The sequence below is a fragment of the Salarias fasciatus genome, chromosome 5 (assembly GCF_902148845.1).
Source record: "Salarias fasciatus chromosome 5, fSalaFa1.1, whole genome shotgun sequence".
In the NCBI taxonomy this organism is placed as follows: domain Eukaryota; kingdom Metazoa; phylum Chordata; class Actinopteri; order Blenniiformes; family Blenniidae; genus Salarias; species Salarias fasciatus.
The window spans coordinates 7018798-7046327 of record NC_043749.1 but is presented as its reverse complement, the minus strand read 5'-3'; the positions used below and the strand labels follow the sequence as shown (position 1 = coordinate 7046327).

Below are 27530 nucleotides of genomic sequence, written 5' to 3'. Positions count from 1 at the left end.
CGAGCCATCGCGGCGACACCTCGCACTCTGCCGCCGCCACAGATAGGGGCATCAACAAAGATGGCGGCGGCCTCTCCGATCCTGACATCCCTGTTTGACTTTGCTCGGCGTGTTCTCAGTTTTCCCGCGTGCGTTTAAACACACGGTATTTTCTAGAAATCACAGATTCCCCTCGCCGCTTTTGCCGAACCGGAACGTAGCCGGCAGTAAACGGCCGATCTCCCTATCAGGAATGCTGGACTCTGGCTTTGTCTATTCTGAGAAACGGTGGTCCTCTTTCCCTCCCCCCATACTGCACTGTCACCCTGCTGCCATACCAGGCACCAACCTCTCCCCTTGCTCTGAAGGTCAGATCTGGTGGAGCAGGAGTGTGAGAGGCGCAACGCTTATGACACAATTACGGATATGCGAACTTACAGCACCGACGTGTCGTAACAAAGCGCACTTTGATATCGATAAGACACCGACGAAGCAACATCCCGCGTTTCTCTTTTGAGGCCCTGGGAACTGGAGTCAAAGCGGTGTGACTTTGGCTTTTTAGAAACAAGCTAAAAAAACAAATCTATACAAGGACCTTTCAGCACGTCTTTTGTGCACGTGTTTATTGGTTTTAAATTCATAGGAGGTACACTTTATTGTGTGGTGGAAGCCATGCGCCATGTTTTACTCTATTAATATATTACCGTGTATTTATAGTAGGCTGTTTAATGCCACACAGCTCCTGAAATAATCTCCTCTAAGGTTGCATCCTCTGTGGCCACACACAATAGCAAACATCCCTGGAAGCACATAACAACACAGCGACGGCGGGGCTCCGCTCGCAGGCCACAGCCTCAAACCCCCCCCAAAGTTAGGCATAGTCCAGAGGTCAAACACCTCCACATGATGAATTCACAGAGGTCTAGAAGAATATTTTTAAAGATATTCTGTGTGTCATTCAATAATTCCACATGGAAAATCTACTTCAGGTTGTTTTCTTTGAACTTTTCTGTGGTACTGATGCATTGCCCTTCAAAACCTACTGGGAGAATAAAATTCCTCCCAACTGGGATGCCGCTCTCGCTCCCACTCCCTCGCAGTGTGTACAGTGCATAAAATAACTGGGATACAAAAATAGCCGCCTGGAGTTTAGCGCAATGACAAAAACGTAGCTTTCCTTTTGTGTCAATTGAGACAGGCGCGCTGCACCAATGGGCGTGGGAGGAGGTGGCATATGCTAATGAGGGACAAATGTCCACTGACCGTGACCTTGAGGAGCACAGTATAAAGGAGGGCACATCTCGGCAGGCTGTTATTTCGTTGTGGTCGTCCTGAGGTCAGTGGATGGTTTGTTTCGCTTTAGTTCGGTGGGTCGGTCATTTGCGCATTTTGTGCACGGGCCGCGTAAAGTGGTCCCACAAGTGTGAATTTCTCTCTGAGCAGTAAAGTAATACTGTTTACTTAAAGCTGGCACGTGCCGGGTGTCGAGCTGCACATTTCGGCACTTTAGCTCTCGTTTGGTTTGAAGTGGATGCGCATTTTACGCACGAGCTTTTTCCACTGCTCCGAATTACTGGGAGACAAGCTTTCAGTGTTTGATAAAAAACTGCAGAGCCTAACGCAAAGATTTGTTTTCTTACCAAGGGAATTCCTCAAGTCGTCTGTGTCCCTGGTGCTGGTGCTTTCCGGGGCCGGTGAGGAGCTTCCACCATGTCGCGCTACGACATGAAGGACTTTGGAGACGCCGCTCAGTATTTACGCAAATCCGAGCTGGAGCTGCTGACGGCGCACACCATCCCGTTTGACGGTAGGCCTGACAAGGACGCACTGCAAACAAACTTTGTTGAACTGATTTTTATTTATTTTTTTTCAAAATGATTCTGATATTCTCATGATAAATTAGTTATTAAGTTTTGAAGTAGTTTATATATTCTCTTTATTTGCGCAGTTTTCGAACTTGTAACAATTCTTAAATGGCATAAAATCCATCAGTTTATGTCACATTAATTATAAAAGTCTGGGAAATCATAAAACGTTTTGTAAAATAAGCACAAATTTACTAGATATAATGTTTATTTTTTTTTATAACAAATAACAAAGGTGCCCAACAAATTGATTCATTTCTGTGGTTTTGTTCATGATGATTTGTGTGAAATGTAACAAGTACAGTAATTATTTAATTTATATGCATCAGTACTACTACTAATAATTATTGTTTATTTTTAATTATAAAAGAAAAATTTCATTGCTTACTTGTCAGGTAAAAAGCGAGCCTGGATCCCCGATGAGAAAGAAGCGTACATCGAGATTGAGATCAAGGAGCTCAGCGGCGATAAAGTCGTCGTTGAGACCAAAGATGGGAACGTAAGTGTCCGTCTCGCCGTTGAACCTGTTGCCGCATCTTCTTAACGCTTCCGCCGTATGACTGTGATTCCCCCATGTGTGCGTTTCTTCAGACGATAACGGTGAAGGACAGCGACATCCAGCAGATGAACCCTCCCAAGTATGACATGATCGAAGACATGGCCATGCTGACTCACCTCAACGAGGCCTCCGTGCTCTACAACCTGCGCCGACGCTACTCTGCCTGGATGATCTACGTGAGTGGTTCGTCTCCTGCCCACCCTGCAGAACAGTGTGTGTGTGTGTGTGTGACCTGTGACTTTCTGTCCTCAGACCTACTCCGGGCTCTTCTGTGTGACGGTCAATCCGTACAAATGGCTGCCGGTCTACACGGCTCCCGTAGTCGCTGCCTACAAAGGCAAACGCCGCTCCGAGGCGCCGCCGCACATCTACTCCATCGCAGACAACGCCTACAATGACATGCTGCGCAGTACGTGCACACACACACACGTTTTATTTGACTGTATTAGCACAGTTGTCATGAATAAACACCTTTTGCTCATTACGCTCCTTCCAGACCGGGAGAACCAGTCCATGCTCATCACGTAAGTTTCCTCAAATTATTAGTTTATTTTTTGTAAATCACAAAAAATTAAATAAACACACACCTTGTAACTGTATGAGCTGTAGACACCCCACACACACCTTTACGACTTGTCACTTTTTATCTTTTTTATTCCAATTTTTCCTCTTTTTTTTCCTTTTGTGATCTGTGCCATACTTTTTGTGTGCAGTTTCTCCTTGTGTCTGTTGTATATACACTTTGTTATTTTTCACACTCCTATAGCGGAGAATCCGGTGCTGGCAAAACTGTCAACACGAAACGTGTCATTCAGTATTTTGCCATTGTGGCAGCTCTCGGAGACACAGCTGGCAAAAAAGGAGTAAGGCTGATGTGGCAACCCGTATTTTTGTTTCCCACCTCCTTCCTTTTCAAGCTTTTTTTTTTGTTTTGTTTTTTCTGCTATATATTTTTTTTGTCTCCCTCATTTTTTTTTGATCCCAGGAATCATTCAGTGTATTCCCCTTTAAACCATGTCCATACATTTTCTCCACTGTCCAAATGGCGAACGTGAGAACTGATTGCATTCATGTCTTCACCCTCATGTGTCGTCCAGCCACTCCACTCCACTGCTTTTGGTTTTTAATTGTTTTGTTTTTTTTGTTTTTTTTGGGCTCTTCCCCTCCCTTTGTCCTTTTTATAGCTCAAAATGTTCATTTCCCCTTCTTTTTCCTACCCTTGCTTTGATTTTCACTTTTTTGACTTTTCTATGTTGTTTGATGCCCATTTTTCCTCCTTTTCTCCTTTTCCTCCCTGAAGTTCACCACACTTCATCATATAAAACACAATGGCCACTGTTTTTTGTTCCTTTTTCCTTTTTACCACAGCTTTAACAACCAGTTTCTAATTTTCCAGTTGGTGTTTTCATGCTGTCCCCCTTTGATTTTGAAAGCTTCATTCATACATGCTGCATTTACTGAGACGCTCACTTGCTTTTCACCTACTTTTGCAGCAAGATCCCGTCACAAAAACAGGGGTGAGTTGAATCAGCATCTACATGAAGTTACAGGAATGTATTTGATTGGAAAGGGATTGACGACTCTTTGGTTTTTCAGGGGACTCTGGAGGATCAGATCATCGAGGCGAACCCTGCCATGGAGGCGTTTGGTAACGCCAAAACGCTGAGGAACGACAACTCATCCCGATTTGTGAGTAGAGGGAATGTTTACTGATCCACAGCTCCTGACAGGTTTCATGCCCGGACTCATTCTGATCCTTCCTCTGCAGGGAAAGTTCATCCGGATCCATTTCGGACCGTCGGGCAAACTGGCCTCGGCCGATATTGATATATGTGAGTAACCGGCTGCACGGTGAATTTTAAAAGCATACATTCCTCACTTTGTTTCCTCTCTAAGCTGCTGCTCCTCATTCCGTCTCTCAGATCTTCTGGAAAAATCCAGGGTGATATTTCAGCAGCCTGGTGAGCGAAGCTACCACATCTACTACCAGATCATGTCTCAGAAGAAACCAGAGCTCTTAGGTTGGTCCTCCTGCTGCCGCCTGGGATTTTTCTGATGTTTCTGAAAACTTGTGGCATGAATTTGTGAATTTGTTTTTCCAGACATGCTCCTGGTGTCCTCCAACCCGTACGACTACCACTTCTGCTCTCAGGGCGTCACCACAGTGGAGAACCTGGATGACGGCCAGGAGCTGATGGCCACTGACGTGAGCGCTTTCCGTCGTTTCCGCATCGCGAACAGAAAGATGCAGAGGATACCGAGAGCTGGGTGCATCTGCCACCGGGTGACGCTGTTTGTCTCGGCGATTTCCACAGCATGCCATGGACATCCTGGGCTTCCTACCCGATGAGAAGTACGGCTGCTACAAAATAGTGGGAGCCATCATGCACTTTGGCAACATGAAATTCAAGCAGAAGCAGCGAGAGGAGCAGGCGGAGGCCGACGGCACCGAAAGTAAGGGCAACACGACGACCGCAAATAAATACTGATAAGTCAAGAGGTAAAGCCAAGCTTGAGCTTCCTTCTCTTTGTTCGGTGAACAGGTGCAGACAAGGCCTCGTACCTGATGGGGGTCAGTTCAGCTGACCTCATCAAGGGCCTGCTCCACCCGAGGGTGAAGGTGGGGAACGAGTACGTGGTGAAGGGACAGAACGTCGAGCAGGTGAGGAGATGCAGCGTTGCCTTCGTTTATTTGAAATGTTGTCTCCCGACCTCAAAACGATCGCACATCTTTCAATATGTTCAAATCACATGAGAAAATCTGCAGCCGGTAGTCTGACGATGCGGGAAGGATATTGACAGTAATCCTCAGTCGATCAATGCACTCGCCGCTCCAGAAACACTAGAATCTGGTATCCAAGTAACCAAGGCTGTGTATGTGAATGACAGATGTATCCTTTTGTGTGTCTGTGTGTGTGTGTGTGTTTGCTCTTGGGTGCTCAAGGTTAACTATGCCGTCGGCGCTCTGGCCAAAGCCACGTATGACCGCATGTTCAAATGGCTCGTGGGGCGAATCAACCGGACCCTGTACACCTCCCTCCCTCGCCAGTACTTCATAGGAGTCCTGGACATCGCCGGCTTTGAGATCTTTGAGGTAAGTTTCTCACCATAAAATCCTTTATTTTACGGAAGAATCACTTCAGATGCCAGGTGAATTTTTTTAAAGCTCGTCTCATGTTGCACAGTTTATCATGTGCTCGTGTTTTGTTTCATCAGCGGCTCTTCAGGATGAGTCTCCATCCCGTTATTTCCTCATTTCTCCTGCTGTCCGCTCTCTGAACGCCTGGTTTCTCTTTCATCGCAGCTCAACAGCTTCGAGCAGCTGTGCATCAACTTCACCAACGAAAAGCTGCAACAGTTTTTCAACCACCACATGTTCATCCTGGAGCAGGAGGAGTACAAGAGGGAGGGTATTGAATGGACCTTCATTGACTTCGGCCTGGACCTTCAGGCCTGTATCGATCTCATTGAGAAGGTAAATACAGCGCCGTACTTGTAATATCCTAAAATGAGTCGTCAGTGTTTCTAACGAAGAGCTTTTCCAACAGCCGCTGGGCATCATGTCCATCCTTGAAGAGGAGTGCATGTTCCCGAAAGCCACAGACAGCAGCTTCAAAGCCAAGCTTTATGATAATCACATTGGTAAATCGCCTAATTTCCAAAAACCGCGGCCGGACAAGAAGCGCAAGTACGAGGCTCACTTTGAGCTGGTGCACTACGCCGGAGTGGTGAGTGCCTCTCGGTAACTTATCAACCTCACAGGAAGTCTCTCCCAAAATCCCTCCTCATCTCATCGTTGTGATCCCTCGGCAGGTACCGTACAATATCTTTGGCTGGTTGGACAAAAACAAGGATCCGCTGAATGAGACGGTGGTGGCCTGTTTCCAGAAGTCCTCCAACAAGCTGCTGGCCTCGCTGTACGAGAATTACATTGGCTCAGACTCAGGTAACAGTCTGCAGGATCCAGACAGCGGACCGTAAAAATAAATAACTTTTAGATTTAACGTCTCCTCCGATTCCCTCACAGCATCCGAAACCAAACCTGGAGGTAAGGAGAAGAGGAAGAAGGCGGCCTCTTTTCAGACGGTGTCTCAGCTCCACAAGGTGAGAGAATCAGCAAATAGAATCTGCCATTACAGGTGAACGCATGTTCTTGAGTGTTCTCGATGATGTGGGACGTCGCTGGACAGCTGGGACGGAGGCAGTTAAGACTTGCAGTGATGTTTAGGGCAATGATCACATGAACATCACTTTAAGTCTGTGCTGGCTCCTCTCTCCTTCACGTCGAAGATTCCTCACGAGACACAAAATCCTGCTGAGTGAACTGTGTTCAGTAACGCACGTCTTGACAGTAATTACCATTTTCTGTTGTTCATTCAGGAAAATCTGAATAAGCTGATGACCAACCTGCGCTGCACGCAGCCGCACTTTGTCCGCTGCATCATCCCCAACGAGACCAAGACTCCAGGTAACACACGGCAGAATCCTCATATCAGCAGAGGATCAGCAGCGGAGCGGGATCACGGCTCATGTTTGAAATCCACTCTGTGCAGGGATCATGGACGCATTCCTGGTGCTGCACCAGCTGCGCTGCAACGGTGTGCTGGAAGGCATCAGGATCTGCAGGAAGGGCTTCCCCAACCGCATCATCTACGCCGACTTCAAACAGCGGTAAAGAGAACGCGCTGATCCCGCTCGGGTCCCGGCAGAAACACACGACACTCATCCTCGCCGTTTGACCCGTTCAGCTACCGCATCCTGAACCCACATGCCATCCCCGATGACAAGTTCGTGGACAGCAGGAAGGCTGCGGAGAAGTTGTTGTCGTCGCTCGACATCGACCACAATCAGTACAGATTCGGACACACGAAGGTGAGACGATTTGAGCACAGCTGGCAGAGAGTTACGCACATTGTGAAATTAGTATGTGACGCACATAAATACATTCAATTAAATAACTCAGTGATTTAATTCTATAATAGTTTATAAAATACTTATAATTTAATAATAATGCCAAATATGACAAAATGCTCTTAAATATTAAAAAAGTTTATATATTTAAGAAATATTTAATGATTTAAGTACATGTATTTAACAGCTGGTATTTATTTTTTACTTGCAGTTTTGCTTTAGTTTAGTCAAAGCAAACAAACTGCAGGCATATCCCAAAATGAAAAAGAATCATTGTCCATTTTTATTTAGCTTTTTATTTGAAATGAGAATATGAATAAAGAAATTATCTGCATGAAAAATATAATGAACTTGTAAATTATATTTTTAAATGTTGTGGCAATTTTTTAAATTGTATTTAGTTTAAATTAAAAACTGGCTCTATTAGTTTTTTCTGTAATTAAATTTGTGTTTAACAATATTTCTCAGCAGCTAAATTGACCATTTGCTCCCTTTTGTTTGCGGCAGGTGTTTTTTAAAGCCGGCCTGCTGGGGCAGCTGGAGGAGCTGAGAGACGAGCGTTTGGCCAAACTGCTGACGCTGATGCAGGCGGTGGCTCGAGGAAAACTCATGAGGATGGAGCTGTACCGTATGACCAGGAGCACGTAAGAAAAAAGACGCCCCAAACGCTATTCACAATGAATGGGGGTGGGGGGTGGGGGTGGGGGTGGGGGGGGGGGGGAGTGTACCTCAGTTCCTGAGCCGACGACTTTGAGGAACAAGAATTTGACTTTAAGGTTGGACGATAACAGTTGGTGCTCTGAAGAGGTTTCCCGTGGCGGCCTGTGATACATTACACCTTACCATTCACTCCCTCACTCAAATATGTGGGGCATGCAAGGGCAGTGTGCTTGACGTGTGCTTGCCCTTGTATGGTTACTCTGCATGTGTGTGGCCCTGGTAATAAGGGCCCCGGTCCCCCCACACACACACACACACACACGCACCCACACACACACACACACACACACACACACAGGACACTCGCAGGTCTCCGGTCATTTTCCTCCTTCACTCCCTCTAAATTAAACAATGCGGACGGTGTCCTTAGAGCCAGGTGGCGACATGTGTCAAGTGGCAGCTGCTCGGGCCCTCCCTAAAAATAAAAATACAGCCCCCGGCCCCCCTCCCTGGATGCCCGATGGCCCCTGGCCCCTTTTGTCCACGGCGCCTGTACTTCTGAGTGCATTGATGGGATATGTAGCGGGTGACAGAGGATTAAAGGCGGCCCGTTGGACAGAGGGCTTTAGTTCCTAAATAAACACAAACGCTCACCTACGAGAGGCGCCCAGCGTGGAGTCATGTCAAAAATGCAATCAGCTCCTTCCCCACCCTCACTCGGTGGCCCCTCTGAACGGCGACGGGAAGTCCTTGACCAATCTGCTGCGGGTCCATATTTAGGGCTGCGAGACGCCATCCTACTCAGACTAAATCAATCTGATAACCCTGTTTGGCCACAGTGGGGAAACATCAAAAGCAGCATTAGGTGTATGATTTCAAGCGGCATCCCTACGAGCATGATTAGATACGAGGGAGCGGGTAGCAGCGGGATCAGGGCCAAAAATCAGGCACCAGGGAGAAAATAAACAAAATAGATGAACGGGGAAGTCCGGGATGAGTCTTCCTGACATCCACGCTCTGAAATTCATTCATTAAAATGCAAACCCAGTGCTACTTCACCATTATTACTGGATATTATTAAAATCCATAAGATGTATGTCTGATAGCAGAAACTACTGGTGATCAGTTATTATTAGCCATTTCTTAACTCCTTCAATGCTTTGTTGTTTCTTTGCAGCGAGGCTCTCATGATCATCCAGTGGAACATCCGGGCCTTCAACGCCGTCAAACACTGGCCCTGGATGAAGCTCTTCTTCAAAATCAAGCCTCTGCTGAAGAGCGCTGCCACTGAGAAAGAGCTGGCAGCTCTCAAGGAGGAGATGACCAAGCTGAAGGAGGCGCTGGAGAAGTCCGAGGTCAAGCGGAAGGAGCTGGAGGAGAGGCAGGTCAGCCTGACGCAGGAGAAAAACGACCTCTCGCTACATCTGCAAGCAGTAAGTTGTCCTCCTGGACTCGACGCGGCGCTGTAGACGTGCCGGAGCGCACCAAACACACACTCCGTTTCTCCTACAGGAGCAGGACAATCTTGCCGATGCTGAGGAGCGCTGTGACCTGCTCATCAAAACTAAGATCCAGCTGGAGGCTAAAGCCAAGGAGCTGATGGAGAGGCTGGAGGACGAGGAGGAGATGAACGCTAATGTGTTAGCGAAGAAGCGCAAACTGGAGGACGAGTGTGCCGAGCTGAAGAAAGACATTGATGATCTGGAGATCACACTGGCCAAAGTGGAAAAAGAGAAACATGCCACTGAGAACAAGGTGCGTTATTCAGAAAACAGGAGATATGATATCCTTCCACAGTATAGTCTCAAGACATTTCTTTGTTTTTTCCAGTTTTGGAGTCCTAAACCTTGTTTCCCCTTCTTGCTTGCAGGTGAAAAATCTGATTGAGGAGATGGCAGCCCTGGATGAAACCATAGCGAAGCTGACCAAAGAGAAAAAGGCTCTTCAGGAGGCTCACCAGCAGACTCTGGATGACCTGCAGGCAGAGGAAGACAAAGTCAATACTCTGACCAAGGCCAAGGCCAAGCTGGAGCAACAAGTCGATGACGTGAGTCTCAGAACAAACTGATGGGACTATTATACACTTTCACATGGTTTAGTGTACAAGGCTTGAAATAAAAGATACGTAGCTGACCACATCATTCATCCCTCCTCTGATAAATCAGCTGGAGGGGTCTTTAGAGCAAGAGAAGAAGCTGCGTATGGATCTGGAACGGGTCCGCCGGAAACTGGAGGGAGACCTGAAGCTCTCCCTGGAGTCCGTTATGGATCTGGAAAATGACAAACAGCAACTTGAAGAGAAGCTGAAAAAGTGAGAGTCGTCCCACCGTCACAGTCCGTGCATTGTTTGTTGTTTTTGTGAAACAAATCATAAAGGATGGTTCCCGAATGTTTTCCTACAGGAAAGACTTTGACATAAACTGTATGAGCTCAAGGATTGAGGACGAGCAAGCCCTGGTCAATCAACTGCAGAAGAAAATCAAAGAGCTGCAGGTGAGGATCCATCTGACATCTTGTAACTTAAACCTCTGAATCCATCATGAAGTAACGGAATACTGCTTTCCTGCAGGCTCGCACAGAGGAGCTGGAGGAGGAGCTGGAAGCCGACAGAGCCTGCAGGGCCAAAGTGGAGAAGCAGAGGAGCGACGTGGCTCGTGAGCTGGAGGACCTGAGCGAGCGTCTGGAGGAGGCCGGCGGAGCCACCTCGGCCCAGATCGAGATCAACAAGAAGAGAGAGACGGACTTCCTGAAGCTGCGCAGAGACCTGGAGGAGGCCATGCTGCACCACGAGGCCACCACGGCCGCCCTGCGCAAGAAGCACGCCGACAGCGTGGCCGAGCTGAGCGAGCAGATCGACAGCCTGCAGCGGGTCAAGCAGAAGCTGGAGAAGGAGAGGAGCGAGGCCAAGATGGAGGCGGACGATCTGGCCTCCACTGTGGAGCAGCTCTCTAAAGCCAAGGTTGGTAGGAAGAATTAGAAAAACACGGAGAAAATCAGAGCTTTAAAAAGACTAAAAGTCCATTTTTGTTTGCAGACCTCTTCAGAGAAGATGTGTCGTCATTATGAAGATCAGATGAACGAAGCCAAGGCCAAAGTGGAGGAGCTCCAGAGGCAGCTCAATGACGCCAGCACCCAGAGGGCCCGAGCTCAGGCTGAAAGCGGTGCGGGACCTTCACTGTTAACTTTCACAAAGACAGTTTCAGTGACCTGCTGGTGTGGAGTCGCTCACTCTGACTCCCTGTTCCCATGTAGGTGAGCTTGGCAGGAAGCTGGAGGAACGGGAAGCCATGGTGTCGCAGCTGCAGCGCCTCAAGAACTCCTTCAGCCAGAATGTGGAGGAGCTCAAGAAGCAGCTGGAGGAGGAGAACAAGGTCAGTTCACTATTGTCACGTATAACTCCAGCATCTGACCAGGTCCAGTAGACGCTCATAATCAAACTGAACGCTCTCCGACTCTGTTCAGTCCAAGAACGCCCTTGCCCACGCGCTGCAGTCATCCCGACACGACTGCGACCTGCTGAGGGAGCAGTACGAGGAGGAGCTGGAGACCAAGGCCGAGCTGCAAAGAGCTCTGTCCAAGGCCAACGCGGAGGTGGCCCAGTGGAGGACCAAGTATGAAACTGACGCCATCCAGAGGACTGAGGAATTGGAGGAAGCCAAGTGAGTGAGATGTCTTTAATTCACAGGATATCATGAAGCTAAATGATTTCAAGGTGAGATCTCTGAACCTGCCTGCCTCTGATCAGGAAGAAGCTGGTGACTCGACTGCAGGAGGCGGAGGAGTCTGTTGAGGCCTCCAATGCCAAGTGCTCCTCTCTGGAGAAGACTAAACATCGGCTCCAGACAGAGATCGAGGACCTGGTCATCGATCTGGAGCGCTCTAATGCCGCGGCCGCTGCTCTGGACAAAAAGCAACGCAACTTTGACAAGGTGTGGGCATGAGGAGGGAGTTCACACACATAGAAGTGAAACTAAATTTGAAAGAATTTGAAACTCTTGGAATTCATCCAAGTTTTATTTTTTTCCTACCTTCAGAATAATGTTTTTTCTTTTTTTTCTAGGTCCTGGCTGAGTGGAAGCAAAAGTATGAGGAGTGCCAGTCAGAGCTGGAAGCCTCCCAGAAGGAGTCCCGCGGATTGAGCACGGAGCTCTTCAAACTGAAGAACTCTTACGAAGAGAGTTTAGATCATCTGGAAACCATCAAGAGGGAGAACAAGAACCTCCAAGGTAAATCTGAACACACTGACGTCCAGTCCGAGGGTTTTATTCGGAGGTATCGCTCGTTTTCCACTTTGTGAATAGTAAAATGATCTCCTTCCTGTTTTCTCTTCCAGAGGAAATTGCCGATCTTTCAGATCAGATCAGTCAGGGTTCAAAGACCATCCACGAGCTGGAGAAGATGAAGAAAGGTTTGGAGATTGAGAAGAGCGAGATTCAAGCTGCCCTGGAGGAAGCTGAAGTAAGCAGTTTGTTGAGAAAGCTCCCATCTTCCTGTCTGAGGGTTGATCTTCTCAAGTCTTAAGTGTCGTGTTTTCTTTTCTTAGGGCACTCTGGAGCATGAAGAGAGTAAAACTCTCAGAATCCAGCTGGAGCTAAACCAGATCAAGGCTGACGTCGACAGAAAACTGGCCGAGAAGGACGAGGAAATTGACAACCTTCGGTGAGCTTTCTCAATAATTAATTTACCATGATCATTCGAAACATGATTATTGTTTTGTTAATTATTTTCCGACCTTCGCAGCCGAAACCACCAGAGGACCCTGGACTCCATGCAGGCCACCTTAGACGCAGAGGCCAAGTCTCGCAGCGAGGCGGTGCGCCTGCGGAAGAAAATGGAGGGCGACCTGAATGAGATGGAGGTGCAGCTTAACCACGCCAACAGGCAGGCGGCCGAGTCGCAGAAACTCCTGAGAAACCTTCAGGTCCAGATAAAGGTGAACCCGCGCCTCGGTTAGCGAGCAAGCTCTCCTGGTTTTCAAACGCATCAGGTCGATGAAAACGACTCAAACGGATTGATCTGTGACTCCAGGACATTCAGATGGAGCTGGACGACACAATCCACCGAAACGAGGAGCTGAAGGAGCAGATGGCGGTGACGGAGCGCAGGAACAACCTGCTGTCGTCCGAGGTGGAGGAGCTCAGGGCTCTGCTGGAGCAGAACGATCGCTCGCGCAAGCTGGCCGAGCACGAGCTGCTGGAGGCCACAGAAAGGGTCAACCTGCTGCACTCTCAGGTAGACGGATGAAGTCAAGACAAATTTTACGCTTTGTATTAGCTATCTTAACAACTCTACTGAAAGTTGTATCGGTTGTTTTCCAGAACACTGGGCTGATCAACCAAAAGAAGAAACTTGAGAACGACCTGACAATACTGTCCAATGAGGTGGACGACGCTGTGCAGGAGTGCCGCAACGCAGAGGAGAAGGCCAAGAAGGCCATCACTGATGTGAGATCCTCAACCAGCTACCCAGACCTCGGGAGGACTTCATAGATACTGTCGGACTGACCCGAGTCAAAAGCCATGTACTCACTTTACCTGATGTTCTCGCAGGCGGCCATGATGGCAGAGGAGCTGAAGAAGGAACAAGACACAAGTGCACATCTGGAGAGGATGAAGAAGAACATGGAGCAGACCGTGAAGGACCTCCAGATGCGCCTGGACGAGGCTGAGCAGATCGCCCTCAAGGGCGGCAAAAAGCAAGTCCAGAAGCTGGAGGCCAGAGTGAGTCCCGCCTCAAACAAAGCTTCACACAGCCGGAATTCAAGACGGCGGCAATCAGCTGACCGGTTCCCTTGTGCTTTGCTTGTTAGGTCAAAGAATTAGAAAATGAGCTGGAATCTGAGCAGAAGAAGAGCCAAGAGTACCAGAAGGGAGTCCGCAAGTACGAGAGGAGAATCAAAGAGCTCTCCTACCAGGTGACCCGCCGCTCTGCGTGCGCGGAGAAAGATGGAGATCTCAGTTTTTAAGTGGGGAAAGTTAAGTCACCTTGTTGTCGGTGCAGGCTGAGGAAGACAAGAAGAACCTGGCGCGCCTGCAGGACCTCATCGACAAGCTGCAGGCCAAAGTGAAGAGCTACAAGAGGCAGGCCGACGAAGCGGTGAGGCCGCCGACGCGTGAAAACAGAAGAAATGAGGATTCATGGAACTCAAACGACTTGTGTATAAAACTGTGTCAACTTTCTATTTCATCTGCAGGAGGAGCAAGCCAACACCAACCTGTCCAAGTACAGGAAGCTCCAGCACGAGCTGGACGACGCCGAGGAGCGAGCCGACATGGCCGAGTCGCAGGTCAACAAGCTCCGCGTCCGCACGCGCGACCAAGGCGGCAAGGTCAGTACACGGGTCCGCGGAGCGGTTTGAACTAAACCGTGTGACCTTTGGAAGAATTTCTTAAAATTAGCCCGCCGGGCTTCATAGCGGGGCCTAAATTTAGCCGAGAGTGGGCGTAATCCTCTGTTAAAGATGAACTGGCATAGCTGTCTCATGTGATCTCTCGTGTGGTCATGAGGAACTCTCCACACTGTGTGTGTTGTTGCTAATAAACATCCCTCCTGTCTTGTGCATTTCAGCTCGCTGAGTGATGTGGCGAGGAAGAAAGGCATCACCGTCCACCAGCTGCAACAGCTGTGCATGACTGTGGCCGCCCGCCTAAATAAAGACTCATTGACCTCTAAACATGGCTTGCACTATTGTTTTTTCTATCCGCCCTCTTCATGTGAACAAGGTGATGAAGATATATCCAACAAGGACAGTCTAAAGAAGAATTTATTATAGTATTATTTTGACAAACAGCTGTTAAATAAGGAAAACAAAATTCAATACCAGCGCTGATGAAGGTAAAAATAAAAAAAAACAAATAAAAGGGTGTTTCTTAGAATAACTTGGAGAATTTACACCATGTCGTCCACCGTTAGCAAGTCCCAGTGAGGTGAGATACAATCACATCTGATCAAACGAAAGAAAGAAGGACAAGCTTAAAAATGTGTCTAATAATGTCCTCACCATGCTAAACATCGCAAAAGATCTACAGTTAAATTCAAAAGAACAGGGATCCAAAATCAAAGAGTGTGTAATATTCTGCAGCATGTTCTTGGCCAAGAGGATAATATTCGACAATGTTCTATACAAACTAATGAATGAATTCTAAGGCCTACTAGGAGCGTCACGCCACATAACCGTGGAGAAGCGGTTCTCTTGTGCGTCTTGAGGAGATCGCTCTCTCGGAAACTCAGATCACAAAGCTACAGAAGTCGGGGTTCAGAGATTTACTTTGAGGAGCTCACAACATTCGTGCTCTTCATAGCGACGGCCTCGCCGAACTCCATCCCGGACGCGTCGGCGCACAATCAGTACTGGAGGACGCGGCCTGCGTCCCGCGTCGAGACTCCGCCGACGGACCGTCTGGGAACATTTTCCATCAGTGAAGCGGAGAAGTCAGAAGAGAAGCACTTGTCGAGCGTACTCGCGCCAACGTTCACGGCAAAGCACAGAAGATGAACGAGTTTCAGAGTGTGTTCACGCGCATCGAAAGAGAGTTAAGACATGCTGAATGAAAGCTAGGAAACGTCGAGTTAATCGGCTTTAAAGCAAAGAAAAGGCTTCAAAAGTGTAAGGAAAAAAGAAGAAGAGAAAGAAAGACGAGTTTGTTTGCATCCCAAGGCGGCTTCGCGCAAGTATCTCATGCCAGAAATGCCCGTTATACATTCACATGATGGCGTGATGAGCGGTGACATGCTGGGACCAAATCTGTACACTTGTCACTGGCAGAGGTTTCCATCTGCTCCGCGTCGGGATCAAAGTATGAGGTAGCTGAATCTATTGTACTTCTCCAACTGTTCAAAGTAAGACGCCGCGTCGTCCGTTCAGCCGACGCCCGGGCCGCGCTCCCAGTTTCTCCTCAACCCGAACCTCCTGTGCCGTGCAACCGGAGGGATTGTCATTCTCAGCTTGTACTTGGAAGGTGTTTTTGAGAAATGCTAAAAAAAGAAGGTCGCAGATATTTGGCTGATTCAACGTCAAACAAATTCTGTGTGGGGTGAAACAAAAAGGTCTTATCCTGACACTAAAACCTGCATAGTTTAATCTCTTCCCGAAGCGTCTCTCACAACACGGGGTTACACAATGAAGATGTTTGTGGTGAACAGATGTGTAGCAATTTCATGAACAATAAAAACAAACGTGTGCAAGGTTCCATTCTACAGTCTGTCCACATCTAAAAGCCATTATTTTTTTTTCAACCAAACCAAAAAGGAAAGAAAAAAAATCAACAGATACAATTTATAGAACGAAAGACGAGTCCCTGGGTGAAGCTTCAGAAGCCACAACAGAACAGTTTGTTTTTTTTGTCTTTTCTTTTAGGTGAGAGGAACTCTGTGATATGTGAACACGTCAGCCGGCCCTCAAGCTACCTAAAATGTGTCGAGTAGAGCCAGAAAGCACCAATCAACGATAGCCACCTATTAAAATTACCGAGCCACAGACAGTTTAGAGGCTCCGTGGGGGAAGACGCCCGTGAAACCAGTTCGTCCCCACCGAAGGTCAGCCGGTGGAGCCGCAGAGCGTGAAGGTAGTGCGGGAAGCAAGGCCGGTGAGTCCAGGCTCGTCTGGTGGCTTCCCAACCGAGTCCACGTGAAAAGAATCTGCTCTTTCTACCATATAGTTTGTTGAATCATACACATTTTTCATAGAATCTTGTATAGGTTATATAAAAGGCTCTATCTGAATTTCACCTAAAGCAAACAACCAATGCAGGCGCCGTTTCAAAGGTCCTTTAATTGTCTGTAGTTCCATGTGGCCAATCTGTGGTGGGAGTACGAGTCCCCCTGCTTTCAAGAGGAGGCCGATGAACTACTGGAGGACGGCAGCCCGGTCTGCTCGCCGTGGCGATGACGGAGTTCGTGTGAAGTCCAGACGGCAGACGGGCGAGTCTTTGTGCCGTCGACGCCGTCAGAGCGGCTCAGCTCGCTGGAGTCGCCCGCGGCTTCCTGTGTCCGCCGGCCCCGACCCGCGCACGGTGCATCCAGTGCACGCACGCCGCAGGTCAATCCTCCAGCAGGTCCTTGTCAAGGTCCATGAAGGGCTCGTCGATGTAGCTGGCTATGGCACACAGAGAAGTCCTGTCCGAGCCCAGCAGCACCGACACCGTCTCCTTCCAGTAGCTGAACGGGATGCAGGAGCTCTGGCGGGAGGAGAGGCAGCATTTAGAGCAGGACGAGCAAACCTCACCGGGTCGGCCACACGGCCACAGTTTACCTACCAATAAACAACAGCCAGAGCAACTAACCCAATGGAAACAATCAATCAGTTTTCCAATACTTATATGTTGCCGGGTTCAAATGCGGTTACTGGAGCTTTTTCCGATCATCAATACTTTGTGAATGATTTGGTGGGTCATAAAGAAGGCAGACGGGCCATATATGTCCCTCCGCGTCTGGTTTAGAGCAAAAATAAATCCTGGTCATTTAGCCTTCTCTGATGTCAAGGACGGAGCGGGACGAATCACAGATAAATCAGCCAAGCGGGGCTGTGATCCCGAACGAGTCATTTCATGTGGCGTTCGGAGCCCAACTGTTATTTCTGTCCGCCGCACAGCCTCTTTATCAGGTACTCCAGTATCATATAATGTGGACCAGTACAACTGCAACGTTCTCATGTTCGCCTGGTGCCGGAGGCTGTCGGGGAGACTTTCAGCTCCGAGGTTAAGCCGGTTTCTTTCAGTCCGTCCACTGAGCGTACGTTAACGGGGTGGCAGAAATGTGACTGACACAATAAATGCGTTCACATCCCAGCATTCAGCCTCGCGTGATGAATAATAATAGAGCGGTTATGACTGTGTAAAAAGCTTCTGAAGTTAGCAGCTGTGACTGACACTTTCTGCCACTTGGGGGCAGTAAGACAAGCAGGAACTAGCGAAGCAGCACCGACTGGAGCTGACAAAGAGCTGCTTGTTTCCACATCCTGCAGACAGAGGCGACATTAACACTCATATGTCTTTGGTCACTTCTTTATGTGGGTGATGAGTCTCGCTAATTTTAGCTGGAATGGGCTCAGTCCCTCAATTGGGGGGGGGGGGTCGATCAGGCTTTCCAGCTGTACATGTGTTCATCAGCTGGGTATCAACTCCTACACACTGTGTGTTGGACACTAGATTTAACAGAAGAAAAGCATTCTGTTCAGAGTGAAGAAATGAAACAGAAGTCTGCATAAGGTGAAATTGTGTGTGTGTGTGTGTCTATCACTGTACACTGCACGGTTTTGTTATGTCTTTTTCTGGCTGCGCTTGACCTCAGATAAGATTCAAATAACTGCCGTATCTATCTGTGGGAAAGCGTCTCCACGCTCCAAATAATCAAAGACTGTTTCTTCCTGTTGGGAAGGAGTCGGCTCGTGAAGCCAGTCTCTGGTGGAATTGTTGGGTTTTGCGTCTATAAAGTGCCTCAGAATGACTGTGTTGTAAGGCTCTGCTGTGATTGGGAATCCTCACTTCCTGACATTTGGAATCAAGGCAGTGAGTGGGAGGCGCTCACATTCTCCAGGCAGGTGCTGTCTTTGTCCTTGTTGAGGTAGTGGCGCTGCCAGAAGCGCAGGAGGTTGTGGAAGTTGTTGAGCAGGCAGCCCGGGTACTTCTCGGCGTACTCCTTCTCCCGCAGGGCGTTCAGATAGAAGGGCAGCTTGGCCTTTCGTCTGGCCAGCATCAGGATCACCAGGCTGGTGTTTAGACAGCTCACGTTCTCCTGCAGGACACACGCACACAAACACACAAAGGAAAGTTGCAGCATTTTTTTGCAAGAAAAAAAAACACAACCAATCTTCAGAAAACGTGAAAGCGAAAATGAAGGCAGACCTGCGTGAGCGTCTGCACGTTAATGATGTTGATCAGGCGGAAGAGGAACGACAGCCTGTTCTCCACTCGGGCCATGTAGGACAGCAAGCAGCACTCGGAGAGCACCTCCACCACTGAGGGGAAGAAAACACGCAGACTGAGAAGAGAAGGCTTCCAAAAGCAGAACTTATTTCACATATGAACAGAATCGGTGGAGTTTATCCACATTGGAATCAGGGCTGCACGATTTTGACAAAAAACCTAATTGTGAATTTTTCTGACCAATAATGCGATTGCAATTCGATTTGCGATTTTCACATTTTATTCTTTCAAATGCAGAAAACAGCTAAAATTATGGTCGAAAAAAATTCTTGTTACTTTTACATGGTCTTGCTCAAGTTGACACATAAAATAACCTAATGTAAACTAAATTGACAAAGTTTCAGGCAGCAACAGCCTAGACGCCACCATGCGTGTCCCCATCATGTTTGAAAAAAAAAAAAAAAAAAAAAAGAGTGCGTTGTTTTAATGAAATAACAAAATAATAAAAACCCAATGCTGTCGAAATTGTAATTCAATACTGGTCTTGCTTGCATAGTAGAAATTAAAAACCAGAACCGCAAATAGGCACCACTGTGAAACCAACTTCAACTCGCAAATAAATAAATAAATAAATAAATAAAAGAACTCACCAGCCTCTACAGATAAAGGGTAAAAAAAAAGAATCCTTATTGCTGCAATATTCTTAGATCACAATCAGTTTAGTAATCCTACTCTGGGTCATCTTCCCTCACATTCTTGGACTGCAGCTTCAGGTTTTCATGGAGAAAGATGATCGCGTCCACATGCTGGATGAAGGCTGGAGCTGTCGGGTGATCGGGTGAGAGAGAGAATAACCTACGACTTGTCGACGTTTCTGTAACGTGTAGCGGCGAGTCTTCAGGTGTTGGTACAAATTAGACGCGTTTCCTCTGGATCTGGCTACTGCACGGCGACACAATCTACATTTGGCTCCACGTCGTTTTTTTTCAAACCCACAGTAAGTCCAAACAACTGAACTACAATTTATTTTTAATACCAGCTGCTCCGCTCCCTCTTCTGTTGTCATCTCAGCCATTTTCACACCGTGAACGAGTCGCACTGAAAACTTTTTGCTCCTCACGACACCGCAAAGCACACACGCAGGGTTTGTTGTTAGCAACCTGACGCTAGTTAGCTGCAGTGGTGCAGTGCATACATACTTGCTTCCTGTTGTCATTTCTGATTGGCCGGTGGCCCGGAACGCGAGACTCGAACGTTTTGATTGCTGGATAGGTCTGTCACTCAAATGCCTCGAAAAACCTCAGCCCTGTGCGGTTCGGTTACCGCAGCAGTTAAAACCTCAATTTCGATGAGGTGTCGGTTAATCGTGCAGCCCTAATTGGAATGAGGCAAAATGAAAAACAAAAAAAAAAAAAGAAAACACAAACATGTTTTTGGTATATTTAAACATGTGAATTATATGTTGTCCTTTTTTTTTTTTTTTTTTTTTAAATAACCAATAAGAACAAGTAAGGATTTCAGAAACGGTTCCTTCATACGCCCTTTAACAAGCTCACCTTTGACGTCTTCGGTCTGGCTTTCAAAGCGGTCCAGCGACAGCACGATGCAGCGCACCAGCATGTTGGAGTCCACCAGGGAGCTGTTGATCTGCGTCAGGAAGGTCTGGAACTGAAACACACACACACACACCATGAACCCCACTTTGAAAACAATGAGCAGGAATCACACGACACAACATAGCTTCAAATTCTACCTTTTCAGGAGTGTTGACGTATTTGTTGAACCGTTTGAAGGCATCGATGTTGAACTTCATCAGCTCTCCGAGGAGATCGAAGTAGCTCTGAAGGACGTCTCGAGACGTGCAGCCACTGTCGATGATGCAGAACAAGATGTGCTGTGGAGCGATGAAAGCAGAAAAATCACCCAGGTGTCAGCTAGGGGGGAGAAATGATCATATATATATATTTATCAAAAAAAAAAAAAAAATCCTCTGTCTGCAGGCTTACCTCAAGTAATCCTCTCTTCAGGAGGAACATTTGGTCTGCATAGGACGTGGCTCCTCTGAGAAAACTCTCCACCGCCCTCGCCTGCCAGAATCTATCAAACACAAAACAGAGAGAATCAGCAAAAGAGAGAAAAAGTGAGAGCAACAGAGCGATCGCCTGGAGAAAAGTGGCTCCAAAGTACATAACATCACTCAGCCAGACAGGAGAGTTATGATGATGGTTTCAGTCCGATTGTGATTAATGTGGCTTATAACTGTTAAGATGCTGTTTTACAGGTTCCCCAAAGACTAAAAAATCAAAAAAAATAAAATAACACAATGCAAAGACAGTTTTTAAATCAAGTGATGGGTCTCAATCTAATACCTTATTTAAAGTTTTCGCAGATTTCACGGGGGTTATTGCAGGTAGGGGTCAGATTTCGTATTGACCTTCAGGGTGCATGTGGGTAAAGCGGGGTACAACTGTTATTTAGCTAAAGCCACAGAAAGTCTCCAAAGAGCTCAACATCCATGATGCCGAGTTTAAAGTCAGTCTGGACAGGTGGAAAAGATTAATGTGGTGTAACTGCTGTTTTCAAAAAGAACAACTGAACACCGACTATAACGACAACACCCATTAAAGCACCCAGATCCCCACGATGAGAGAAAACTAAAACACCCAGATCAACGGAATCAGGGAGGTTGTGCTGATCAAACATCCGTCAGTGTAAAAGAAAAGGGGACGGATGAGTGACGGTGAGGTCCAATGGGAATGAAAGCAGTCCGTCTCTGTCACACTGCATGTCTCACTGACAGAATTAAGCTTCCTCCATTTGTTGCCGATGAAGCATCAAACTGCTCTGAAAGAGGCCAGCAGGCATCGTCACCCAGGAGAAGAGCTGCACGGAGCACGTCTGCCCTTGTAAAGTTATGACGCCCCAGAACAAGGAGGTCAGACTCTCTCAGAGGCGTCTGACAGTTCATAATAAAATCCTTATCGCCGGCCTTGGTGATGCTCACCTGAACGACGAGTCTGGAGGCTCTCTCTTCATGACGGTGAGGAGGCGCGTGAGGAGGCCCTTCTTGCCGTCACACACTAAGCTTCTGTCTGTGTTGACGAGAGCTTCCACCTCAGGGATGTTCGCCTTCATGGATATGGCACTCAGCTCGTTGAGCTCCTGGCTGTTGAGCAGGAGATACTTGTTCCTGAGGGACAGACGGCACAGTTGAAAACCTACAGCACAAATATAAAGGGTGACGCCAAACTAAAAGTAACTGAAATAAGAGGCTACTTACTCGTGGTGATCACTGAAACTCTGGAGCAATCGCAGAAACTGGATTTTGAAGGATATTTCCTGCAGCAAGAGAGTAACTTTAAACGGTTTGTTCACCCTGAGACAGTTTTTACACAAACTACAGGATGAAGACATTCATACCGGACTGCAGTCACAGTTCTCGTTCTGGCCGTGCACCACGTGGTTTGAAGCGGTGTACTTCCTCCAGATCAGCTTGTCAAAGAGGTTGTTGAGTCCTGGGATGAGACGAAACTCAGCCAACATCTTGTGAACCTGAAGGAATAGAACAAAAGGTCAACAAAGGGGGGAAAAACCCCAGCTCCACTATAACAGACACTCCAAAACATCTGGCTCAGTACCTGATTCCTCTGTCGTCCCATGAGAAGGACACAGAGCACATACAGCACTTCAACTTTATACATGATCTCGTGGACAATCTTCATGGACTGAGGCAGCCGATGCCTCAGAGGGCTGGTGGACAGGGAGCTTTCATCGGACGACTCTGAAAGAAGAACGCGAAACACGAACGTCTCAACCGAAGCTCACGGGGCTGAACAGACACGCCGCGGCATCGAGGCGGGCCACACCTGTGCTGCTCTGCTCGGCCTCCTCAGTCGCCATCTGCATGAGGGCGTCCAGCACCAGGGCGTTGTCCAGCCACGTGTACCAGTCCTCCAGCTCCTGCAGGAAGTTCGCCCCGGTGGCTTCAGACACCTTCCTGGTGGCCAGCTTGCACAGCCGCTCGATGAAGCCGGGGATGTTCAGCAGAGTCACTGCGAGTCAAGATCAAGCCAGTCCAGGTAAACACACGTCGCTCTGCCGACACACAGCATTCACTCTGCTGCCCGTCTCCGACGGGGACATCATACCCTGGTTGACCTCTGCCCGGGAGGGGCTGGCGTTGCGTTTCTGCTGGGCGTTCTTAGCCAGCAGTGTGTGCTTGTCGTCATTTCCCACGTCGGGTTCTGAGATGGTGACGGACAGGATGCGGCAGAAGTTGGCCAGCTGCTGCTGGTCGAAGCTTTGGACCAGGCCCGACAGGTTGGGGATGCCTTCTAAATGGATCATTTCCTGAAGAATTCAGACAGACACACAGTTCTCAACCATTCAAAACTCAGAGCTGCTATGCAGTTAGATTTTCTGTTGACTTTGTGTTTTTGCACCTCAAACCAATAAAATGACCTGTAAAAAGTTATTTTTTATGATACCGGGCAATAAAGTGTTTCTGATTCTGACGCATTCAGAAAACTAAGAACCTGCAGCATCAGACACGCAGTCTCTCAGTAAAACACATACTGGGTTTACAAATACACTTCCCTGCACAATGGTAACTAAGAGTATATCTCATTTAAAAAAAAATACTAATTTGGTCCTCTTCTTAGGATCACATGTTATTAAAATTGTTTTTCACCAAACAAACATTGTTCACATGCTGAGGAGTTAAGCCAAGTTCAACTCTGACCTTTTTTACTCCCAGAATATCTTCGATGAGGGTTGCGGTCTGCAGGAAGGTCTTTTTGTTTGTCATCAGGGTGAAGAGAAACAGAACAAAGTCATCCCTCGCTGCCAGGCTCTTTGTGACCCCCTCCGTCTACAAAGGGCAAAAACGGATGTTCACTTGAATGAGACTGACTAATCAACACACCATGAACAAACTGAATGAACAATGTGGCTCATTACAGATACTTACACATATACAGCAGTTGTAAAGAACACTAAGGCAGTCTTTGACCAGGTCATCATTCACTGTTGAAACAGAACCACAGAAGTTAGGTTGACCCGTCTCATTTGGGTGGAGCTCAAATTAAATCGAAGACCATGCGAAAGGGGGGAGTCAGTCTTACTTTTAGGTTTTTTCTTCTGCATAGTTAGCGTGGGTCTCATCAGGATCTCCACTAGCAGCTGCAATAGAACAGAACAATTACAACGTGAGCCATCAATGCGGGAGCAGACAAGTGGTTCTTCAAAGGTCACACGCCTCCCTGATGTCTCGTAGTCCAATCACAGGAGAGCATCAGGCATGTCAGACTTACATCGACTCCACCGAAGAGGTCAAAGGTGTACGTGTTGGGGAAGGTGGATTCCTGAGCGGTCTTCCTGTCCTCCGTGACAAAGGACATGGCCTCCATGGACAGCTGGGATGATAATACCTGAAAAAAATAAAAAAATAAAAAGACCAGTGTTCACATGTAATCACCATCAGCTGGTCTGGGCGGACGGCCGATGGATGCTTACCTTGAGAAAGCTGTGTGCTTGAGAGAGATCGCTGTTGGGATGGCTGCTCTCGAAGAGCTTCTGCAGCAGAGTGGGGATGCCATGCCACTTGGCGCGCTTATCTCTCTCCTGGAGAAGGCCTCCGGGAAGCTACAACGCAGAAACATAGGCAACTCTGAACAGTGCAGTACACAAGAGGGGGTGGGGGGGATGAAGTCTGAAAAAGAATTCCTCCATGTGTAAGGTATATTAAACATAATGTCAAAGGCAGGAAAAAGACAGAGCGCTTCTCCTTAAATGGTGGAGTATTAAAGAGAAGAGAAACTGAAAGCAAACTGGAAAGTTTCCTTTTTAATCACTTCAGCGTGGCTTTGCCTGCTTTGCACACAGCTGGCGATTATAAACATATTGTGAAGACTTCACATCTGAAATCTCAGCCTGCAGCAGACTGGATGCCAACATGTGTGTGCTGCATTCTCTTGCCTTCACTCTCTTGACTTCAGAAAGCACGAACCAATCAGTCTGCTTTCATCACCGCAATGTACTGAGATTAATCATGTAAATACACTACAAAGCCAAACGTCATCCAAGTCCCTCTAAAGCAGAAACCTTTTCTTTTATTCTTCAAACAGGTGGACACTAATAAACTAAATCCTACAAATCACCTGGATGGCAGCACAGACAAAATGTTTTTTGAAAAAATCTTGAAAACACCTCAGAGGCCCTAGATGTTTGCAAATGTTCGTACTATCGGCTCTGTGAGAACTAACAACTGCAGTCGAAGGCCTGCTCCTCTGCGAGTGTTTGTAGACAACTAAAAACTTTCATCAACAAGACGCAACCCATCGGCCACACTGACTGGACCACCAGTGCTTTGAAGATAAACTGCTGGTGTCTCACACACACCTTTGAGCCATTAAGGCACATAACAGCAGGTTTCGAGGGAGATGGGATGAAGACAACAGCACACAACATGAACCATGTGAGAGAAATCCAAGACTTCATTAACTTGAGGACAATTCTTTACAGGTGTAATACATGGAAGGTGTTTGGAATTTCAGATCCTAAAGCCAATTTTTTATAAAATTGTGTCACCTTTGTACAGTTCCAGAAAACATGAATGGCCCACATCTGCAAGGACACACTAGAAATGTATTTTATCTTCGATTTACATGTAAAATGTTAATATTTATATACTTTATTTACGCTTGGGTGCATGGTGGAGCAGTGGTTAGCGCTCTTGCACTACAGCGAGAAGGTCCAAGTCTTACTATGGAGAGTTTGCATGTTTTCCTGGTGTGTACATGGGTTTCTACCCAGGGTCTGAAAACATATGTGTGTTTAGCTGGTGACCCTACATTTTCCCCAAGTGTTTTGTTGTCTGTCTCTGTTTGCCCAGTGATGGACTGGTTACCTGTGCACCATGCACCCTGTCCTCACCAGCAGTAAACTGCAATCGGCTGCAGTTATTGTGATCACTGCACAGAATCAAGTTGGTGCAACTTCAATCCAGACGGGCCTTTTATTGTGGTATTATGCAGATAGCTTTTGCTGTGTCGATGCGTTTCTATTGGGTGGCACCGCTTCACAGTGAAATCAGATAAGGTTTAAATTACAGCTGAAAAGCACGTTAAGACTGATAATAAACAAAAACTGGACAGATAAGCCCTGGGCACATGCAGATCTATCATTCATTGGAAGTACAGACTGGGACTAAAGCCTCTCAGTAAACAGAGATGTGGACTGAAGTCAGTGTGAAAGTATGAGGACGTGCAGGAGGACTGCAGACATAACACAGGACGCAAACTATCCTTATCAACCCCGACCGAAGTGCTGTTCAAAAGTTAGGAATGTCGTGTAAGAAAAATTAGCTCGTTTTATTGGAAACCAGCCGCGTTGAGGTGAAGTTGCTGGGACAGCTGTTGTGTGGGCTCCATTTATGGAAACGATGGTTATTGTGGCTCCGGTGAGGTTACGTAATCACCTGAGCCGTTCAGCTGGCTTAGCTAGCACTTAGCCACAGTTAGCAAAAGATTCTGCTCTTAATGTTCCAACCGTGGGTTTTTAGCGTTTCAAAAGTTAAATCACGCAAGTAATACACCTCCGTTACAAGTAGTAATAATTAAAGTGTAATTGCTTTCAGTTGTGTGGCGTTTCGAAATCGCGTTTAAACTTGGCCTTTAATGCTAAGCTAACGAGGCGCTAACAACAAAAGAGCCAGTGGCAGCGGAGCTCTCCTCTCAACACTTTCTCATATGACAACCTTATTCTGCGTGTCAGTAAAAAATGTCGCCCGCAACAAATCGCCCCAATCCAAGTGTAACATCCGCGCTTCTGATGTTTCAGCTAGCCGTGAAGACCGAGCCGAGAGGAGCGACTCCATCTCCAGCTGACTCTCCGCGACAGCGTCTCCGTTTTCAGGCTGGCTTCCGAGCGCGAGTCCCCGGCCTCGTCGCTCCACGCCAGCAGCCGCGAAACGCCCAAAGCAAACGGGCATTTCTCTCACCTGTGTGCCTCGGCTGAATCCCTTGCCAGTAATTTTACTGGTGGTGAATTTGGTGACGATATTGCCGGTGCAAAGTGTCCGTCTGGCTCCTGTACAGGGGGAGTCGGACCCCAGAAGCGTCGCCATTATTTCTCCTTCCTGAACTGAGCCGCTCGGCAGGAAGTGAAAGGCTTTCACGAATTATTGGAGGTAATTAAGCGGCATCTGCTGGCAGAGGAACAAACTCCTCAAACATGCACACGCCTCTGTGGTTCTACCTGTTTTTTTTTTTATTTAAACTATAATCTCAAAAACAAATACAGTAAACGGTCCTTTGTGTCGGTGCACACGTGCTTTACATCATTTACTGCAAAGCCTTCATGTTTTATTAAATTCCAATCACACGTACACTAAATGCAGTATAAATATTCATTAAAGGTTATAAATTGATTGAAATATTCAAGTGAAAGGGAAAAATACAGGTTTTAGGAAGGTTTCAACGACACTGCATTGTCTCACACCAAACAATGGTTTGTTTGTTTGCCGGGGTTCTTCATGTTTTTATTTTATTTATATTCTATTATTAAAGAGTGCTTGGTGGTGGTTAGCACTTTTGACCTACAGAAAGAATATGGGTTCAAATAGCAAGCCAGGCATTTCAGTATGGAGTTTGCATGTTCCTCAGGTGTAAAGGTTTCCTCCCACCTGTGAGGTGA

At 47.3% G+C, this 27530-nt stretch overlaps 2 protein-coding genes across 3 annotated transcripts; one reads left to right on the top strand and one right to left on the bottom strand.

Moving 5' to 3' along the window:
- Window positions 1-1641: 1641 nt before the first annotated feature.
- On the top strand, window positions 1642-14647 carry myh7ba (myosin, heavy chain 7B, cardiac muscle, beta a). Of its 2 annotated transcripts, XM_030090679.1 has the most exons (42): window positions 1642-1786; window positions 2240-2343; window positions 2436-2579; window positions 2656-2812; window positions 2900-2927; window positions 3170-3287; window positions 4000-4092; window positions 4172-4235; window positions 4326-4424; window positions 4506-4609; window positions 4719-4857; window positions 4947-5065; window positions 5348-5497; window positions 5708-5878; window positions 5952-6131; window positions 6217-6349; window positions 6431-6507; window positions 6784-6871; window positions 6957-7074; window positions 7152-7275; window positions 7822-7958; window positions 9152-9407; window positions 9487-9729; window positions 9845-10021; window positions 10140-10285; window positions 10377-10467; window positions 10544-10933; window positions 11009-11135; window positions 11227-11345; window positions 11437-11633; window positions 11720-11903; window positions 12035-12200; window positions 12308-12432; window positions 12518-12633; window positions 12715-12907; window positions 13003-13206; window positions 13293-13418; window positions 13524-13694; window positions 13784-13888; window positions 13975-14070; window positions 14168-14302; window positions 14542-14647. In XM_030090679.1, the coding sequence occupies exons 1-42, from the start codon at window positions 1690-1692 to the stop codon at window positions 14551-14553; spliced, it is 5823 nt and encodes a 1940-aa protein (XP_029946539.1). In that variant the 5' UTR covers window positions 1642-1689; the 3' UTR covers window positions 14554-14647. The 2 variants fall into 2 exon arrangements, with proteins under 2 accessions (XP_029946539.1, XP_029946540.1); XM_030090680.1 differs by lacking the exon at window positions 14542-14647 and having other exon boundaries at window positions 3170-3266; window positions 14168-14333.
- Window positions 14648-14719: 72 nt separating this feature from the next.
- trpc4apa (transient receptor potential cation channel, subfamily C, member 4 associated protein a) lies at window positions 14720-26985 on the bottom strand. The gene is made up of 18 exons (XM_030090681.1): window positions 26836-26985; window positions 24351-24479; window positions 24149-24265; window positions 23960-24017; window positions 23806-23861; window positions 23578-23706; window positions 22985-23186; window positions 22703-22888; window positions 22475-22617; window positions 22257-22388; window positions 22117-22175; window positions 21841-22026; window positions 20843-20933; window positions 20590-20730; window positions 20393-20504; window positions 18816-18928; window positions 18499-18705; window positions 14720-17150 (listed from the first exon to the last, which is right to left on the bottom strand). Exons 1-18 carry the CDS (start codon window positions 26959-26961, stop codon window positions 17013-17015), a joined length of 2325 nt encoding a protein of 774 aa, XP_029946541.1. The 5' UTR covers window positions 26962-26985; the 3' UTR covers window positions 14720-17012.
- Window positions 26986-27530: the final 545 nt, after the last annotated feature.

What these genes read in the sequence shown, in the direction of transcription:
- myh7ba (XM_030090679.1), top strand. Translation starts at nt 1,690, where the DNA reads ATGTCGCGCTACGACATGAAGGACTTTGGAGACGCCGCTCAGTATTTA. An exon ending in ACAGATTCGGACACACGAAG is followed by an intron (nt 7,276 to 7,821) that starts GTGAGACGATTT and finishes TGTTTGCGGCAG; the next exon opens with GTGTTTTTTAAAGCCGGCCT. An exon ending in TACCGTATGACCAGGAGCAC is followed by an intron (nt 7,959 to 9,151) that starts GTAAGAAAAAAG and finishes GTTTCTTTGCAG; the next exon opens with CGAGGCTCTCATGATCATCC.
- trpc4apa (XM_030090681.1), bottom strand. Translation starts at nt 26,961, where the DNA reads ATGGCGACGCTTCTGGGGTCCGACTCCCCCTGTACAGGAGCCAGACGG. An exon ending in TTTACAACTGCTGTATATGT is followed by an intron (nt 23,707 to 23,805) that starts GTAAGTATCTGT and finishes TGCCCTTTGTAG; the next exon opens with ACGGAGGGGGTCACAAAGAG. An exon ending in AGAACTGTGACTGCAGTCCG is followed by an intron (nt 22,176 to 22,256) that starts GTATGAATGTCT and finishes CTCTTGCTGCAG; the next exon opens with GAAATATCCTTCAAAATCCA.